General features: G+C 41.4%; 1 protein-coding gene across 1 annotated transcript in view; it reads left to right on the top strand.

Moving 5' to 3' along the window:
• si:ch73-335l21.1 (insulin receptor substrate 1-B) overlaps nucleotides 1-18,703 on the top strand; it is a 51,892-nt gene extending 33,189 nt beyond the window's left edge. The window contains exon 4 of the mRNA XM_061030637.1: nucleotides 15,325-18,703. Coding sequence (XP_060886620.1) covers nucleotides 15,325-15,332 — 8 coding nt within the window. The 3' untranslated portion in view covers nucleotides 15,333-18,703. The remainder of the gene's footprint in view (nucleotides 1-15,324) is intronic.
• Nucleotides 18,704-18,826: the final 123 nt, after the last annotated feature.

The raw sequence follows: 18,826 nt of genomic DNA, 5'->3' as shown, positions 1-18,826 counted from the left end.
ACTCTGTGAAATCAACAATAGTGTTTAAGATGAGGAACAAAAAAACTAATGGGAAACTAGGGGCCCCACTTTAACAGTTGCTCAACTCTGAGTGCCTGGGGGGAACTATACGCTGACACACACACACACACACACACACTGCATGTTACCTAATCCTCACACATGTATCATGGTTCACGTTCTCTGCAGCTCAGTTCAGAAATTGACAAATAATCGGACTTTTTTTGCAACGTTTCCATATTTGGCCACATTGAGTAAGAGCTGCAGGTTTATGCACAATTATTCCCCACATGCTAAAAGAAACACACACATGCACTTCTTCTTTCCATTCAGACACATAATGAAGAAAACTCAGAGCCTCTTTGCAGAGCACTTTCTGTGGTCCAGATCATTGAAATCTTCTGTGTGGTGATTGAGAGAAAGAACAAACAGTCCCCTTGACCCTCTTTTATATAACTCATCGGTGCGGATCCAATAAAGGAGCCCTGATGTTTGCTCACCACTGCCATTATTGGCCTGAGAACTGTCGTTAACCTTTAGAGCGCTGCCTCACCTCCGCGTCACCTCCGCGTCAGCACCGTAACCGAGCCATAAGCGGAAGAACTAACAGCTTCCTGTGCTTCACGGGGTTGAGTTCATTAAATTGCCCAAATTGCTGTGGGGCTCAGGATGTGTGTGTGTTTGTGAGTGTTGTGGTCGGTAATGTGCACTGACACATGGGTTTCTGACTGGAAATAGTTTTCTTAGGATTAAATTGATTTCCTCGGAGACTAGCTAATACTTTGTAGTGCACAACCATTATCCAATTTATTCAATGGGTCATTGCCAGAACATAAAAACAACTTGAATAATGATTTATCTAGGAGAAAAATCTAATTTGTTTCAAGGTTGTGTCAATCTTTGTTAAATATTTATTTTTTAGCCTTTTTGTCATCACTAAAAACAATGAATACAATTGACTGAAAAAGTGGTGATTAAAGAGCCCATATTATGCCCTTTTTGAGGTTTGTATATTTAATCTATGTACCTACTTTTGTACGTTCACAATAGCTAAAGTCCGAAAAAAGTGTCTGTTTTCATGTACTGCTCCTCCTTGCTCCCTCTACGCTCTGAGTCCGTCAGCTGCACTCTGTTGAGCCCACACTGTTAGACCCCACGTGGGCCAAGTCTGCTCTGATTGGTCTGCCGATCCGCTCTGTTGTTATTGGTCAGTTGCTCAGCACGGTTCTCGGAAATTTCAACATGAGCTGCAGGGCTTGCCACAACGAGCCAATGGGCTTAGATCAGTGATATCACACTGACAATGACGTCGCAGTGACAAATTTTTATCGAGGGGGGCTAGAACCGAGCGTTACATGCAGCTAATGCTACAGATAACAGGAGGACGTAGGAGAAGCCGCGTTTCCGCGGACTTGGAATTTTTGCACATAGATGTGCCTAAACATGCACAGGACACTTGGAAAACACACTAAAGGGCATAAACAACCAGAACAAGCATAATATGGGACCTTTAAAAACCAAACAAAACCTTAATTATCACACAATAGGAAACAAAAGCAGACTTTTCATATCTGGCCTCAAACTGGATTCTGTTGGTTGAAATGGCAGCTTTAGAAACAGATTTAATCAGGTGTAGCTAGCTTGCGTAAACTTATATGAAGGCTAATCTTTGATCTGGTTGAAAACTTTGTTACATAAAAAAAAAATCGACCTCTGTCAGAGATTGTTACACAGTATAAAACTATAATCTTTACATCAAATAGTAGTAGTCCCACAAGAAAGATGTTTCAGTCCTGAACAGTGTTTTAATGACATGCTAGCATGAAGCTAGTTTACTACTCTAGGTAGCTAGCTGAGCAGCTAAGGCTTGTAGCTAACGTTAAAGCACTTTTTACTTGTGTTTTTTATTTTATGATAAAGTTGAAAGTGCATCGCTTTAAACACTGGGAGGGACAAATTAACACCATTTCAACATAGTTAGGTTGTTGAATGAAAATATATTGGGCAGTTTTCTTTTTTTCTCAATTTAACAAAAAATGCATAAACAATCCTTAATAAGCATAATATATTAATCTAGTATATTTAGCTAGAATTCTTGGCTTATTGAGAGTTCACACTTGCACAAAACCCAAAATTTTGAAATTTCCGTGCTGAGCTGCATGTGGGAAGGCAAAAACAGCCACATTTTACCAGACTTTACCTTAACTTTTTCCTGCCAGCCTGCTGGTAAAATGTCCACATTAAGTTGGGTGAGCTGACTTATTAACAAGGTAAACCTGAACCTGAGGTATTACATCACATGTGTGTGTGTGTTGTCTGTGTGTTCTCACTACAAACATCCTTTAGCTAATGGCTGTGGAGTGTGGTGGTTGAACTTTTGGTGACACTATGAAGAATTTTGTTTAAGCAGGTAAATACAAATGAGAGAACAACATATAAAGTGAATCACGCCTCTTTTTCTGGTTGTTTTTTATTAACTATTATAAGGGCCAAAATTCTGTAAAATTTCTGGTGTTGGCAGAAAAAATAAACCTTCATTTAGATTCAGGGTCCACACCGAGCCTCGCCAGCCATCATGTGGGCCTGGATCTGTTTACTTGCCACTCATGTGCAAAATTTAAATGAGGTGGAAACCAAACCCGTCCAGCACAAACTGGCACTGTGTTTATTTGAAGGTTTGTGGTTAAGAATGTCTGCACACATATTCCTTCACACATGCATTTAAATAAGCGTCATCATCTATGTGTTTAAGGCGTGTTTGTGAGCCTGCAGTGTAGACTCAAGCCGTGTTGTCATGAGCACATTGTGCATCTTAAGTGATTGTGTCTTTTATTTACGCTTCTAGGAAACCTGATGTTCTGTTTCTTTTACTCACATTTGAGAACACGGCTGAAAAACTACAATTACACCTGTCCACAGCCGCTAACACAATGTTCTCCCCCGCTGCAGACGTCACAGCTCCTAACCAGAGCTTTAAAAGCCTCCATCTGGCTGAGGAGAGGAAATGAAATGTGTACATCTTTCCTGTTTACCTGTTAGTCTGACGGAGTGAAGACCGAACGCGCCCCCAAAAAGTGGATAGATGAGGGATGATTGGGCTCAAACACTTTTCTCTGTTGCACTTCATTTAGCGCTAATGAAATTGTTTGTATTCATGACCAGTTGTCATTCAGGGGAGGGGAGGGGAAGGGAAACGTGGCATGTGTTGCACGTGTTCCATTGTCGTACGCCAGAAGTCGATCGTGCTTTTTGTGTGTGTGAGCGCGCTGCCTTCATTCACACGTGTGTTCAGAGGTTTTAAGAGGAGAATCTGAATATGAATCATTCCCTCTTGTCCACAACACACACACACACACACACACACACGGAGGTAGTTATTTCATGTGCGTCATCATCCTGCTTGTTTACGTGACCTGCGTGCGTCTTAAACATGTGGAAGAAACAAATGAAAAATACCACATTTTTCTCTCTGACCATGTTGTGTTTTTGTCTGACTTGTTTGTATTTCTTGCCCATTCATAAGCCATGACCCTAACCAGTAACCACCATCATCTCACCCTTCAGTTCTACTACACACACACACACACAGAAAAACACACACTTATTTCCCAAAGGCTTGCGGTGCATTGACTCATTCATTACACGCATGAAGAGTGTGTCCTGTTATTGTGCCACTTGACACTTGCATCCAAGTCTCCATTTAAATCCTTTAAAACGCTGGTCTTTTATTTCTGACGTTGTTTTCTTGACAGAAAGCCGACCACATGCAGACAGAACATACCGGTGGTTTGAATGTTTTCACCAGTTTGCTACCAATCACTTACATACTTTGCACCCCAGCTTGGCATAGTTCTTCCATTTCAGTAATCTAAATATTGCCAAACAAGAGAAACATGTAAAAATGAGCATTAGGGTTGTGTAATCGGTTGTAATAAATATCCAGCCTGCGGATTATTTTCCAAAGTCGTACTTAAGTCATGCAAGCTGTATTTCAAACATTTTTCACATTTTCTCTGAGTTGGTCTTTGGGTTATTCCCTGTAAGTTACTTTTTAATCACATAAGTCTGTATTGTTATTGCATAAATATTGATTTGTTAAAATCAGCACTTGAGAGTTTAGCTTTAATTTAACATCAAATTAGCAGGAGTCAGCCCAAAAAGCAGGAAATTAGAGTTTTCCCTTTTGGCCCAAATAACCTTGTATTCACTCGTGTCTGACAAACTTTAATCTTCTTTAGTAAATGTTGTAAAAGAACCAAATGGAGCTGGTGTTATAGAAGAGGACTCTTTTACTAAATGTATTTTCGCCTCCTGGTGAGATGTGGTCAAGGTGTGAAGCGTCTCTAGCGGAGCCTTACAGAAGGTTCATAGATAAATATTTGCTATGCATGTGGGCCAAGTCTGTCCGTCTACCCGCAGTCACACGGACACACTTCGACAAAACCCACACACGAATGCTCATCTACGCCTACACACGTATCACTCAGTCCCAGCGTTTGCACACGCATAAAATCAAACGCTCCCAGTTCTTGCCCCAGAAGCTACTCTGCCCTTTCTAAAGCAACATGTAGTAATTGAATCTGCATGTGTGTATTTGAGCAGTTGCAGTATGAAAGGGCAGAGGACTCTATTAATAATTACACAACTCATCTGCAGACTGGAGCAGAGGGAGGCCAGAAGCAGAAGTTTCGAAATACACAAGACATGATTTCAAAATTATTTCAGATTTCAGAGTCACGGCTCCCCCCTGCTCGTCTTTTTTGTCCTGATTTAAAGATTTGTCAATTGTTTTCTGTAACCTCTGACCTCTCTCTGGTTTAGTCGGTGAGTGATGATCAAATATAATATTATCACCTTCATCCTTTATTGGAAGGAAGAAACACTGAGCTCATCTAAGGTAATACTCAGATTGAGAAGACATTATTTAATATTGTTGTACACAACCAGAAGTGTGAAAAAATGCAGTTCCTTGATTGTCCACTTGAGGCTTGCTCCAAAAGTCAAGGAATCCCTAATAGAGTGTTGAACACTTACAACAGAAAAAAAACATGTTAGCAGCCTGGTTCAAAAAAAACTAATTTGGTCTGAACAGCTCATTTCTTTATAGGCACATGTTATTAAGGCTAAGAGTTATGTATAAATAGGGGCGTGGCATATCTAACCCGCAGGTGAGTGGTCGTGTGTAGCTGTTTGTCAGGACGCTTAACGCCCGCCTCAGATCCAGCCCTTTGACTGTTACTTGAGAAGTTAGTTTGAGAGCATCTGTAGTGCAGTGACTGCCACTGATGGGCTTCAAAACTCCACTTCAGAGACAACGTCCATGTTTATATATACAGTCTATGCTTTGTTTGTGTTGTTTTCATCAATTTAGGAAAGCTAGCTAGATGAAGAGCTACATGAGCTTTAAGGGGGCGTTTCAGAAACCAAGAAAGATGGAGTCAGCATATTCAAATAAGACATCGTAGTTGTTTGGCTTAATAACACCTCTTCAAAAAACCATTGGGTGACATAACTGAGAGAGTGTTCATGTTTTATACAGTCTATGGTTATAAAAAATGTGTTTTGGTGGAAACCTGCAACTCGGACTCTCATACAGATGGTAACCGTGATGTTATTATTTTTATGTGTTGCATAGTAATTGGGGAGGCTGTGGTTCAGTTGGTAGAGTCGGTCGTCTCTTAAGCAGTAGGTCGGGGGTTCGATTTCCCCCCCCTTGTGTTCTTGGGCTGCCGCATATGAATGTGTATGAATGGGATTAGTTACCTATGATGGACACTTTACATAGCAGCCTCTGCCATCAGTGTGGGAATGCACTTTGAGTAGTCAGAAGACTAGAAGACGAGCTCAAGTCCATTTATCATTTCTCCTTTCGTTGAAAATGTCAAGAATTTCTCCAAGCAAATTGTATGTGAAAAATGGATTATTAAACAGTCTTAAAAACTGGAAGGTACTCGCATTTCATTTGACTGTTACGTGATTTTTTTTTTAGTCCAGTATTGCATCCATGTACGACAGAAACTTCAGCATTAGAACTCAAAGTTTTACTTGATCTGATAAGATTTCTAACAGTAATGAACGCCGATGAAGGCATTCAGCTAAAAGCGGTTACTCAAATCAAGCTGAGTAAGCTTTGTGCCGTAAGACAGAAAACATTTAGCATTTAGCTTTGTCTGTCAGCTGCCTCACTTAAAGATTGAGCAACAGCTTCTTGTGTTTCATTTCTTCTGTGCTTCACGTCAGAGAAGCCGGAGCGTTCCAGCATTCTAGGAAAAGCCTTACTCAGAAGCGAGGACCCTGCCTGCTCATGCTATCACTCTATATATCAGTTGTCTTCAAGACGCAGCCTCACTGTTTGTGTGTGTGCGTGTGCGTGCGCGTTAGGGAGGGCCACACTGGTGGAAAGTGGAAGAACTGGTGGAGCGACACAACAGAGTGAGAGAGAGAAATCGGGGGTCTGAGTCAGCAAACAGTGAAAGTGTGAGAGAGTGGATGAGATAACCCTTTAGTCCTGCTGGCTTTAGCTGTGTGTGTGTGTGTGTGTGGGTGTGTGTGTGTGTGCTGTCCAGGGACAGGACGTCCCATGTCACATTTCACAACAGTCGCCAGTTTTGTTACACAAGGAAGCCTCTTTTTAAACTCTGTATTTCCACTAGTGAAGGTTTCTGCACAAACGTGATTAAAATCTCTCCCAATTATAACAAGTTTTAAAGTGCTTTTCAAAATGACGGTCCTTTGGTTGACAGAAAACTCATCGACCTACAAAACTTTATATTTCTGCTAACTAGGCTAGAACTATTTAAAGGACATTTATGTTTTTATTGGCACTAAATTACTCTCTTATCTTTACAGTTTGAAAGAAGGTAATAACGTCAGTAAAGGCAACACTGAGTAAATGTTTCATGGACCTGAAAACCTGAAAGTGACTATCTGTACGATTTTTTTACATCAACTTAAAATATCGACATGCTTTTGTGGTTTTCAGTGTTAGTTTTGAAGTCGGTCATACTTCAGTTGTTACAGTGATTCATTCAGTTCTAAAGATACAATTATAACGTTAAACATTAACTTACAGTTCTTTCACTCTTGCAGAAAACTCCTTATGCTTCCAGAAGGAGCTGCATGTGTTAACGCAGACAACCAAATTTATTTTTATGTGACCTCTGGAGACCCCCCCCTTCTTGTCTGACAGGGATAGTCTCCCACTTTTAGGAGCATATGTGAAAAGCCAGGTCAGGAGAATATCTGGAGCAGTCCTCCTGAAATGATCTAGATATAGTGCGAGTCTGAAAACGGATTCAGACTCATTTCCATTTGTGGTAATTGAATTTAAAGGTTATGCAGTTTTTACTCCGGACCACTAGGTGGCAATATTTTTTCGACCAAAGTAAGAAGTGTCAGTGTGAAACATTGAAGAAGAAAATGACGGTTAAATAACAATTGTTTACAAATAATAACTGTGTGTTTGTTCATGTAATAATGAGCTGTTTGTTTGGAAAATGTTAAACATCAAAACTTGCGTTAAAAGGTTTTTGTAGCTAATTGACAGTTAGCTAAATGCTAACGCGCCACAGTCACTGGAGGGTGACAAATACATTATAGGGACTTCAGCTAAGTTATTACACTATAAATTAAAAAAATGAGAATTTGATAAATTGATTGTTAAACAGTGAAACAGCCAGTGATGGTTAACATCATAGCTGACATCAGAAGTCTCACTAAAAGTCCAAAAATTCAATTTACTGTTTAACAGAAACAGAAGAGCAGCAAATCTGTACATTGAAGGAGGTAGACCAGGAGAATAGTTGATGTTTTGGAGCAGATAATAAGATCCTTCACTTGTGAAAACAGATAACTGATTAGTCCTTTCAACGCTAATACCGATACCTGCATGCAAAATTGAGGGTTAAATTTGCACTAGCTCATTCATCAGTAAACTACACACAAGAAGGCTAACAGAACACTTTCAGAGATTCCAGGTGTACACACACACACACACACACACACACACACACACACACACACACACACACGTCGTGCACAAACATTCAAAGAGGCGGGTGCAGGTTTCAAATAACACTCACTATGTTTGTCTTTAAATCTCCAAAAGTCTGTTCCCATATAATTAAAGGCCATGTATGTACTTTCAAAAATGCCTGCACATGCCTGCACATGCCTGTTCCGACAGGAAAACAAATGCAAATCGGGAGTTCAGATTTTGGGGAACGATGTTCTAAAAATACCATGATGTGAAGCTGCACGTGGGCAGAGACTGTGGTTCTCCCACAAATGCTTTTTTTTTTTTTTCCCCTCCTCCCCCTTTTTTCCCGCACTCAGCATTGCTGCTCTGTCTCCGTCTGTCTCTTCCTGTCCCCCGCACATTCCTGCTCTCGTGTGCGCCATAACACACCCACTCAGCCTCTCCCACCGTGTCGCTGCATAATGAAACTACCCTGCAGCCTCTTGTAGATTGTTTTTTTTTTGTTTGGTTTTTTTTACTTGAATCAAACAGAACAGAAAAAAAGAACAAGTCAAGGCATCAAATTTTGTTCCACCTTTCTATATTATCTCCACTGTGTGTGCGTGTCTGCTTTTGTGTGTATCCTCAGTCCACCTGTGTTAACAGTACGCCCCTGTTTTCACTATGGTATGTACATGTATACATTACACACCCACACATGCACACACATCTGCATAATAACTTGTAACATAGGCACTGTTAAAGTGTGATTGACAGCAGCAGTGTAGAGTTAGTGTGAAAGTACAGAACACACACACACAGACACACATAGCTTGCCTTTTAGCCCCACACTGGCAGCTGCATGGTGGAAAAGAATGGAAATATACAGCCGGGCATATAGAGAAAATGTGCTGCGTTCACTGTCCCTTTACGGGTGTTTAAAACAATACAAATGGTCCTGTCAGGTGATGATTCAGGGTCACTTAGGTTTTGCTATCAACTAAAATTCTTTTTAAAGACAATCTTTTCAAAATTGTTCCAGTTCTTGTCCCGCACTTCCAAGAAATCACATGTCATTCGAGCGTGTTGGGCAGCACTTCAAAAAGCTCCTTCCCTGTTTTTTTTTTTTTTTGCCTTCACTGATGATCGATTGCTCACCCACCAGCAGCCAGCTCTTCTTGTGTTTATTCCAAACAAGCCGCTGCCGGCGTTGCTGTGAACATAAAAGGCCTTCCACGTCCCCAAAGACATTTCCCTGAAGAGACGAGCATGTGCCTGTGTGCATGTGTAGGGCAGTAAACAAAAAAAAACTAAGCACAAAATGAAGACTTTGCAAATTAGTGACTGATTACAGATCCTTGTAAAATTTTAACTTTGTCATGCCGAGACATAAAACTGTAAATCCTTACAGAAAATGTAGGAAAGGTGATGCAAAGCTGAATAAACGCACGCACAATACTTCTGCAGCTTTGACTGTGCAGTTAATGACTGTTCATCATCACATCATATTACTGTCAGTGTAGTTTGACGAAACCCAGAACTGAACCACAGACCTCCACATCCTCCCTCTTTTTTTATCTGTCAACTAATTGCTGCAGCTCTAATTCAAAATTTTGAACAAAATTTCCACAAAAAACAAGACTCTTTATGAGGTTTACACAAAATCTTCTTCAGTTCACCATATTGAATAAGCTTTGGCTTGTTTAGACAAGAGTCCCTTTTTATCATCCATTTGAATAAATGAGTTTGAATTCAGTACAACCGGTGAAAGTTAGTGAAATGGTAACAGATTAGTGCTTAAAGGTTACATAATTATATTTCTTTTTAACAAGTTAAAATAAGTCTCAGAGGTCCCCCTACGTGTCTGTGAAGTTTCTTTCTAAAAATCCACTCTGTTCCTTTATTTTTGCATGACTTTTATGCCTCTCTTTCAGCCCTGCTCAGAACAGGCTGTTTCTGTGTCTGTACCTTTAAATGCAAATGAGCTGTGTCTGACCACGCCCCCTCTCTGGAAGGGCTTGGGTGTACTCGGGCCTTCTTGCTCCCTGCCCGATTGTTTACGGTGAGAAGGCAGACTCAGAGGGCAGAACAAACACCTAGCTGTGGGAGTGTCACCCACCTGGGGGAGGGGTTACTGCCCTTTGTGATGTCACTAAGGGAAAAACTCCAAACGGCCTGTTTGAGCACACATTTTCTGAAAAGTGAAGCAGGGAAAAACACAGAGAGGATGGACTTTTCTTGTAATTAGGGGGTTTGTAGACAGACTAGAGATACTTATTAGTGTTTAAAACATGAAGTGCATTTTGCATAATAGGTGACCTTTAAACTAAAGATCATCATCATTATCACAGAGTCATGCATGAGAGTTGAAGTAAGGGGTTTTCTTATCATTGTTTATTGTTGAAAAAGTGATACTTATGGACTGCAGAGAAGTGTGTGAGGCCGCGTGGATCGTTTTACAAGCTACTGTGGATGTTTGATACTTTAGTTTCACGCTGAAATTGGGTCATTGCAGCGCGTTGTGACTGCTTGAGAATCCAAACCGTCTCCACCCGCTGCCTCGCCATGAAAAAGCCATTTTCAAACTCGGTACAATGGTCCTTTGAAGCCTTCAGGAGGTGAATGTTTGATACTCACAGATAGATTTTAGGCGCCATGTCACTTTGACCTGATTGTCATCCAAAGCTGTGTAAGATTCATGACCGGCAAATAACTTGTGTGAAATCAGACACATAGTCTGCGGTCAGCCTACGAACATTTTATCCTCATAACGGACAGACTTTCTGGCGTCGTATGAAGAAATGAAATGAGGTGACACAGGAGATCTCCCGCTGCTTCACTCTTGACAGTTTTGATTCCTTGTATCTGCAGCTGTCCAGGGCTAAATCCAGGCTCATGTTGCACGGGTTTACCTCTTACCCGCTTGTCTGCTTGCACCATAGATGATTTAATGGATCACGTATAATAACAGTACTGGGGGATTGCACTGGATGAACTTGTTGGCATGGAAAGTTGCTTCCAACGGGGAAAAAAGTGTTGCTTCATCTTAAAAAAATATATTTCTTAAAGGTTTCTAAGACAAACTTTACTTTTCTTCCATGTGTAAGTTTGAGATCAAGGTTATTATAATGCTTTGCTCTTTTAGCGTGAAGTCATTTGATACCTTGAGAAAAGAAAAAAAAAAGACATTCCTGTGTAAAAGTCGGACTCATTTTAATGCGGGTAGATATTATCTGGCTCATACCAGAGATATCGATACCATAGTGTGCTTTCTGATTCGTATCCATATGACACTTTGTTCCCTTCAAATCATGTAGAAAACGTCGCTCGCAGCACATGATACAAAGCATCATGGCTGAATAGTGAGTTGGTTGACAGTGGTCGGGTGAAAGTGTGGATTAAATGTTACATCTTCTTCAACCAAATGTAAGAAAACGAAAAAAAGGATTTTCATAAAGTAAAAATGGTTAGAAAGTATTGGCTGCAATATCAATAAAAGGTCAAATATGGGGCGTCAAAATAATCAAGGGATAGTCAAGTGGGTATGTTGCGCGCCCCATGTGCAGAGGATATAGTGCTCGCCATAGCCGCCATGGGTTCAAATCCGACCTCGGCCCTTTGCTGCATGTCGTCCCCCACTCTCGTCCTAACCTTTCCTTGTCTCTCATCAGCTGTCTTATCTAATAAAGGCAACAATTCCCCCCCCCCAAAAAAAAAAATCTAATAGGTCAAATCTTAGAATGCAAAAATCTAAAGTGTATCAGCTTTAAAAGTCTGACTGTGCATCTCTGTTCAATGCTCGCTGATGTAGCTTTAACTGAAGAGAAAAAATACTCGAACCAAAGGATTATTTTCTTGCAATGAGTAAGGGGGGGGGGGGGGGGGGGGCCTTATGGTTGGATGAAGATATTCCAACTGGATTCGATGTTTTCATGAACACCTTGTGGATTTCCAGCGTTTCTCACTTTTCTCCTACGATAGGTCTGTACAATATGAAGCTTGTGTCCGTGCAGGTTAGCTGAGAACACTGCCGTTTCCTTTCTCTTATTTATTGTAACCATGTAATTGAGTTTTCTACCTCTAATGTAGACGTCCCTGCTCTCCTATAATAAAAGATGATTTAACCCAAACTGACTGTGTGACCAGTGGATTCAGTGACTCACATCGACGTGCTTCATCTCTTGTGGGAACCAGGGCGGCATGAAAATGACAGACTGGCACTCTCTCGATTTACGAGCAGAGAACAGGGTGGCTTTTAATTTAAGGCAGCTCTCGATTGAGACATCATATAGACCCAGACTCTCCTAATTACACACACACACACAGAGAGGCAGAAAGAGAGCAGCCATTGGCTCGGCAGGAACTGCGGAGGCAGAAAGCCTCGTCTAACCTCTTGATTTAAACAGTCTGAGAGAGAAAGGGGACGAAGAGGCACACCACACTCGCTCAATCACTACCGCGCTCATTATTGCATCGATTCACCTGCAAATGGAGAAACGATACGAGGAAATGAACAAGATCGATAGACAAACCGGCCAGTGGAGGGGTCAGCGAATAGAGGAAGGGGAAGTTCAGGAGAAATAAAAAGCATTTACATGTAAGTGCGTGCGTTCAGAAGAGACACTGGAGAGTTGCTCTTGTGTGTTTCAGTGTATAATTTCCCTACGTCTGTGTTTGGAGAAAGGTCGTCATTAAGTGAATGTCATCCACATAATTATAGTATCTTCCTCTGTGTCCCTTTCTATGTGTGTGTCCGTGGCAGAGCACCAGTGCGTGTCCCGCCTGTCTCCTCGGGTCCCTTTGCTCGGCCCGACTTGATTGTTTGTGTTGTCGGCCGGCCTGAAAGAGGGGAAGCTCCTCTGCTCCGCTTTAGGGCCGTCACTGCTTGGCCGGCTGGCGGGAACCGTCTGTGCTGAGGGGGACTAAATATAGCTCACTGCACCAGGAAGAAGACAAACTGGAGAGAGAGAAAGAGAGAGGCAGGGGGGAGGGCGTAAATATAGAGTACCCCTGTGCAATTAGAGAGTCGAGCACTGCTGGGAAATTTTAGAGAAAAAGACAGGGAACTCTATCTTATTCTTTTCTCTCTTTGTGCCTTTATACTTTTGGCCGACGGCAGCCTGAAAGGCTCATGTTTGAATCATCACATCTGAGAGTAACCCAGTTTAAAGGGCATTGACTAATCTTTATAGCTTTCTTTGTGAATCTAATTACACACTATTCAGCACTTTTACTCCCTCTTTCATCCCCAAAAAAATACATGACAATGACGATAAAGGTATTACGAAGAAATCATTCTGTAAACAAGGAATGTCCTTATCTGAAGAGAACTGTCACAGGTTTAAAGGGCAATACACACCATGTGATGTTGGATCCATATAAAATCAGTTTTGAGGGATGTCAGACTTTGCACACTCTCAGGTCAGCCGGTATATTCAGCATGATGTCATTCTGGTTTTTATTGGTTGGTTGGGTTGTAGCATGAGGTTGCCGTGAGAAAATGTTGTCCTGACTTTGTGACTCTAAGGATTCTCTGTGTCGCATCAGATCATAGACTCGCTGTGGATCGGCTTAGAGACAGCTTGAATGGAAATGATGAGAGGGAGTGAGGTGCCAGCACCCATAATGTCACTTTTCTCAAGCTTGGGGAATATAAAAGCCATGCATGGAGTAGAATTGTTTTCAGAGACTGATACAGATTCTGAAGGAGAAAGAAAAATCAAAGGTTTCTAAGATAGCAGCCGATACAGTGGACTTCTTTGGATTTTTTTCAGAAGCCCACTTTCTTAAGTGATCGCCTTTGTTAAAGAACATTTGAATTATCAGCCGTCTACTTGTTCTGGTGTGGATCACCCGAGCTGTGAGTCTGTGCTACCGGTGCTGCTGACAGTGCTCAGAGAAGTGTAAACACTGGAGAGGGAGCACACCTGTCTCAGCTCATGAAATGATGACGCAACTTCTGAATCAGAAATCTGTTTTCAGAGGTATAAGTCCTGTAAAAAAAAAAACAGTTTTCATTTCCTAGAACGTCTAGAAACACGCTGAATACATATACACTGAAATGTTAGTGATTGGACCAAGTGGGCGCTGCATTATCTACACGATAATAGAGGCTGAAAGACAGATCAGTCAGGCTTCAGTAATCATTACATAACATACCTTTTAGGGTGGTTTCACATTAGGGGCTGGGCCCGGACCCGAGTACACTTGACCCCAAAGTCCGGTTAATTTGGTCACTGTAAACACAAACCTAAGCATACACTGCCCGAGTCCGCTTAAAGAGGTGGAGAGGGGAGGGCGAGCAATCGTGCCAAATGTGAAAACACCTAAAAAGTCGCAAAAAACCTAAAGAACAAAGACAAGCTTCTGTTTTTTTTCAATGGATGATGAGAGGATTTATAATTTGTCGTTCTTTGGGACAAATAACACGCCATGAGAGATGCAATTGATGCCATTCACACTGATTTGTGTTCCCAACATACCATGCTTCTGGTGCTTGGGTCGTAAGTGTGAAATACTGCGACGCCTCAAAGTGAGAATAGAATGAGCCGGCAGTGGATCTATCTCACTGTGTAATCTGAGACCGCTCCGAAAGGAAGGCCACAAAGCAAAGGCTGGGTTAACGCTGAATCCAGGCCCCTAAAATTTTAGATCTGGAAAAGTGTCATTCAACTCCCGCAAGCACAAAGCAAGCGCTCTGCATGAGGCGTTCTGACCCCTTAAACCACCTGTCCTTGGACATGTCTCAACATGCCACGGCTGGAGCCACCGTTTTTGATTGACGACCAAAGACTCCTCCAGGTTTCTCTCGCAAGGAAAGCCCCCGAATCAGACGGGGAATGAGTGTTTTAAAACTTGCCAAAACCTGCCGTGTGATTCAAAATATCATCTTGTCTGCATTCCTGCTAATCTTATGAGCTGTGCAAACAAGGACAGGAAAGAATCAGCCTTTTCACTCATTGCAGTTTAAGACACTTCCTGACAGTACACACCTGTGAGTGCACACAGAGTGACATGTAGAGCTCAAATTGCCAGAAAAAAAACCTGGCATGATTAGATCTGTACTCCCTCGTGCTGGCACACACACATTCACACGCTTGGCTCTAACCCGCAGCGTTAGGTGTCCTCGTCGTCTCCACTGCCGTTCCCTTTATCACTCACTTTGTTTTCTTTTTTGTTGGCTGCATTGTGTATTCCTGTCTCTCCTTTAAGGGTTGCTGTGTTCTTGTGCAGACACTGATATCTTCCAGATACTCTAACGAGCCCGATAAAGCAAAAGAAGTTCTATCAGTGTGTCATAATATTCATTTCCTCGTCATATCTGCATTATTTCAATCTAATCAATCCGTTTCTCTTTTGTCTTCCAGAGTGCTGATGTCGGTGCGTTGTCTTTGGGGAAAAAACTGGTCCCAAATCGGAGAGCGCTTCAACTCTACGCCTGTTCCGTTCGTGACAACCAATCAAATCAAGCGGAGCAGCAGGATTGGACACGCCCCCCCCCTCGCAGCACTTTGACAGAGACTGATGGAATTTTTTGTTCTCGCTCTGTCTCTCTTCACTTTCATCTTGTTGGTTGTGGAAAAACCAACGCGGATGTGTGCCAAATGACGTTCTTGAAAAGCCGCGTGCTGCTCTCATTCCTTGAGTGGAAAGCCAATCAGAGAAGGGTACCGAGAAATTTTGATTTTTTTTTTTTTTTTTTTCTTTCAAAGCGAAAAAAATCATTATCGTTAAGACTTTCATGGTGGCTAACTAGTGTATTAAAAAAGAAAAGAAAATTATATATATCAGCTCAAGAAGTGCCTCATTTTCAGATTGTAGCCATTTACAAAGAACTTCATCTTACTGAAGCTTTTTTTTTTCTTCTGTGTGCTTGATTTGATGTAGAATTAAAACAAGGCAGGAGATAAAGATGAACGCTTGCTGCGTTCATGTCATATCGTCTGAATGGTAGAAATAATAGCTATCTCTATGTTTACAAACTCGCAAAAACAGTTTAGTCGAAGGTCAGACAAATAGCGTGCATGGTTGATATAACTCTATATCTACAATCGTCTGCTTTATTTATAGTTGATTAACAGTTTGTGTTAGGATTACAGGAACTTCTGTATCACTCGGTGCAACGTCAGACAAATCAAAGTGTAATAATAATATTTACATCTGAAATAATAATGACTTACGCAACATTTGCAAGTGTGAAAATCTTCACAAAGAAAATCCAATATGACATGAATGTAGCATAAATAAGGTGTGTAATGATAATGGTACTAGCAATGAGCTGGCCTTCCTGTCTACTGTGAGAAAATATTAGCATAGCTGCTGTTAGCATTCAGCTAATTTTATAACCCGCTCTTTTTCAGTTTGCCCTTTTCTTTTTCTCTTCCCTCTCGCGTTTTTGATGAATACGCCTCAAGTATTAAACACACAGGCTTGAAACATAAGGCACTAACCAAGAGATATACCGAAGCTTGCTAGTTAGCTAAAGTTAGCAAAGGTCATATTAAGATATTAGCAATGTGCCGGGACGTGAGTTCAACGTCCTACTGTCCACAGCTCAGGGTAAGACCCCTGCCATAGAGCCAAGGAATCCCATAGCTAGCATAGCTCCAAACACCTATGCCCCACTTTCCCCCTGTCTTCTCAGGATGCTGAATAACATACAGTAGCTGTAGCCTACATGCAGCTGAGGATGGAGATCTTCTAAATAGCCATGCTAATGCTAGCTTTGTAGCGGTCAGCTCACTGCTTTTAGCACAGGACAGAGTGTCCGTTTTCTTTCAATTCTGTCAGAAAAAATGACAAACAAATTGTTCACAATTATTTTAAACTTTACAGTTCCAGACATTTTAATTTTTTTTTTTAAATCTGTTGAAGTGAAACTGCGTTGACCCATCTTCCTTTAGGACTTTCTTTCTCCTTTCCTTCCTCCTTTCTGTCTTTCGCTTGGCTCTTTCTTCAACCTCCGCTATGCATCTGCACTTAAGTGCCTGTCTGTCCTTTTTACTCTCTGCCCCGTCTTAGCAGCTAGCACTATTAGGGCTGTCCTACCTGAATATATCAAGTCTATTTTTGTGTCTTTTGTGTTTTTTTTTGGCTGTACAGTTCTCATAAAAAATGTATATGTGTGATGATGTTCTATCAGATGACTTGACTTTTACAGCCATGGCCCTAACTGGAGGAGTTTTGGACTGTTTCTCTTTGCCGGTAATGGAGGACTTAATTGTCGTGGGGCCTTTAGTGCCAAAACACAGCAAAAAAAAAAAAAAAAAAAAAGCTCCGGCAGCACCTCAAGAAGCAACCTTCAGCTCTCAAGTCTAGACGTAATGCTTTGTTTTGTTTTAAAAATGTTATCCTTTTTTTTTTGTTCCCCCGTTTTTTCGTTCGCAGCGGGGGGAAGAACTGTGACATATCTCGCCTCGCAGTCTGTTTATGTGACTCTTGGAGATTGAAGGTCATGGTGAAGACATGCGTATGCTTTAACCTTGAATCTGCCTACAACTTTGACCGCGAAAAAGAAATGCATGGCAAGAGAGAGATAAGGCCACCTCGGAAGAAAAACAACAAAACACAAATACCCTATGTCTGCATATGTGTGCATCTATGTAGCTCCAAATTGTACTCATGTGTTTGTCTGCCAGCCTTAGGAAGTTCATGAACTTTCTCATTCTGGTCACATGACTGTCGGGCGGCCTGGGGCTTAACAATGCTGCTTTATTATGAGCAGATTGGGATCTGTGGCTGGATTGCCTGTAATAGAGGTTTCTAAAAAGTAATGGGACTTGAGACCAGATTTAGCACATTGAACTATGCTCTTGTACAGACTAGCAGGGAAACACATGATGAACGGTTGAAATGTTTCTGATGGAGATGTTCTCATATGAAAATAATTAGCAGTTTTCAGTATAAATGTTAAAGGTACGTATTATTCAAAACGATTGCAGAACACATGCTTTCAACGTCATCATCCTGCCATTGAAGCCCCGTTGGGAACGGATCATTTTGTCAACTTATGAAAGAACTTTTTTCAAACTGCCCGCAGCAGTCTGAAAAACCCTTCCTGTTGTCTGCCTGTGGTGAAGTGTTTAGTCGTCCAAGCCACATATCATGAATACAGTTCCTCCGGGAAAGCTCAGACGAACAGGGGTTTACGAGTTTAAGTGGCTGTATGATTTCATTCACTGCGTTGTTAGCTACTTCAGCAATTCTCATAAAATGTGCTCAAGGAAAGTGCTGCTGCTGTTCTAAATGGTGTAATCTCTTCCTCTTGTTCCCTTGAGGAATGGTACTGAATGGGAATATTGTGAAATTTGCCATTGATGTAGACAGTTTTACTTCTGTTGCTTGAAAAAAAAAAATGACTAAAAGAAAAAAAAAAATTCAAACAAGAAAAGGACTTGTGGTTGCTTTTGTTTGTGTGACTGGCTGCTATGTTTCCTTTATAGTGAAGTAATGGGGAGGATTGTTAAAAGTGACAGGCTTAAGATGGAAAAACAACAGAGCTACTTGTCTACATGGGGACAAAGACGAAGAGAGTGGAAGACGCTACAATTTACGCGCTGAGGCAAGTGTGAACATTTGCATGAAATGTCACAGACAGATGGGCTCATGCCCCTCTCACACTCACCATCTTTGACTAACACACAAACAGAGAGAGACCACAGCGCAGATGTGACACTGTAATGTGGAAAAGAAAGCAGCCTGACTGTTATCCAATAAAACTGCATTAGTCGCAATGACCACGACCAATCTTTGATGTTGTGCTGCTTTTTTTAAGTTGCGTATTGTACAAACAGGGTGCCTGATCTTTTCTAGATTTTCTCTGCTCCATTGATCAGCACTTAGAGGGTTAATGGCATGTAGACAACAAAT

The sequence above is a fragment of the Labrus mixtus genome, chromosome 23 (assembly GCF_963584025.1).
Source record: "Labrus mixtus chromosome 23, fLabMix1.1, whole genome shotgun sequence".
Taxonomy (NCBI): Eukaryota; Metazoa; Chordata; class Actinopteri; order Labriformes; family Labridae; genus Labrus; species Labrus mixtus.
Note: the sequence above shows the minus strand (reverse complement) of the source record. Positions and strands in the feature narration are given on the sequence as shown.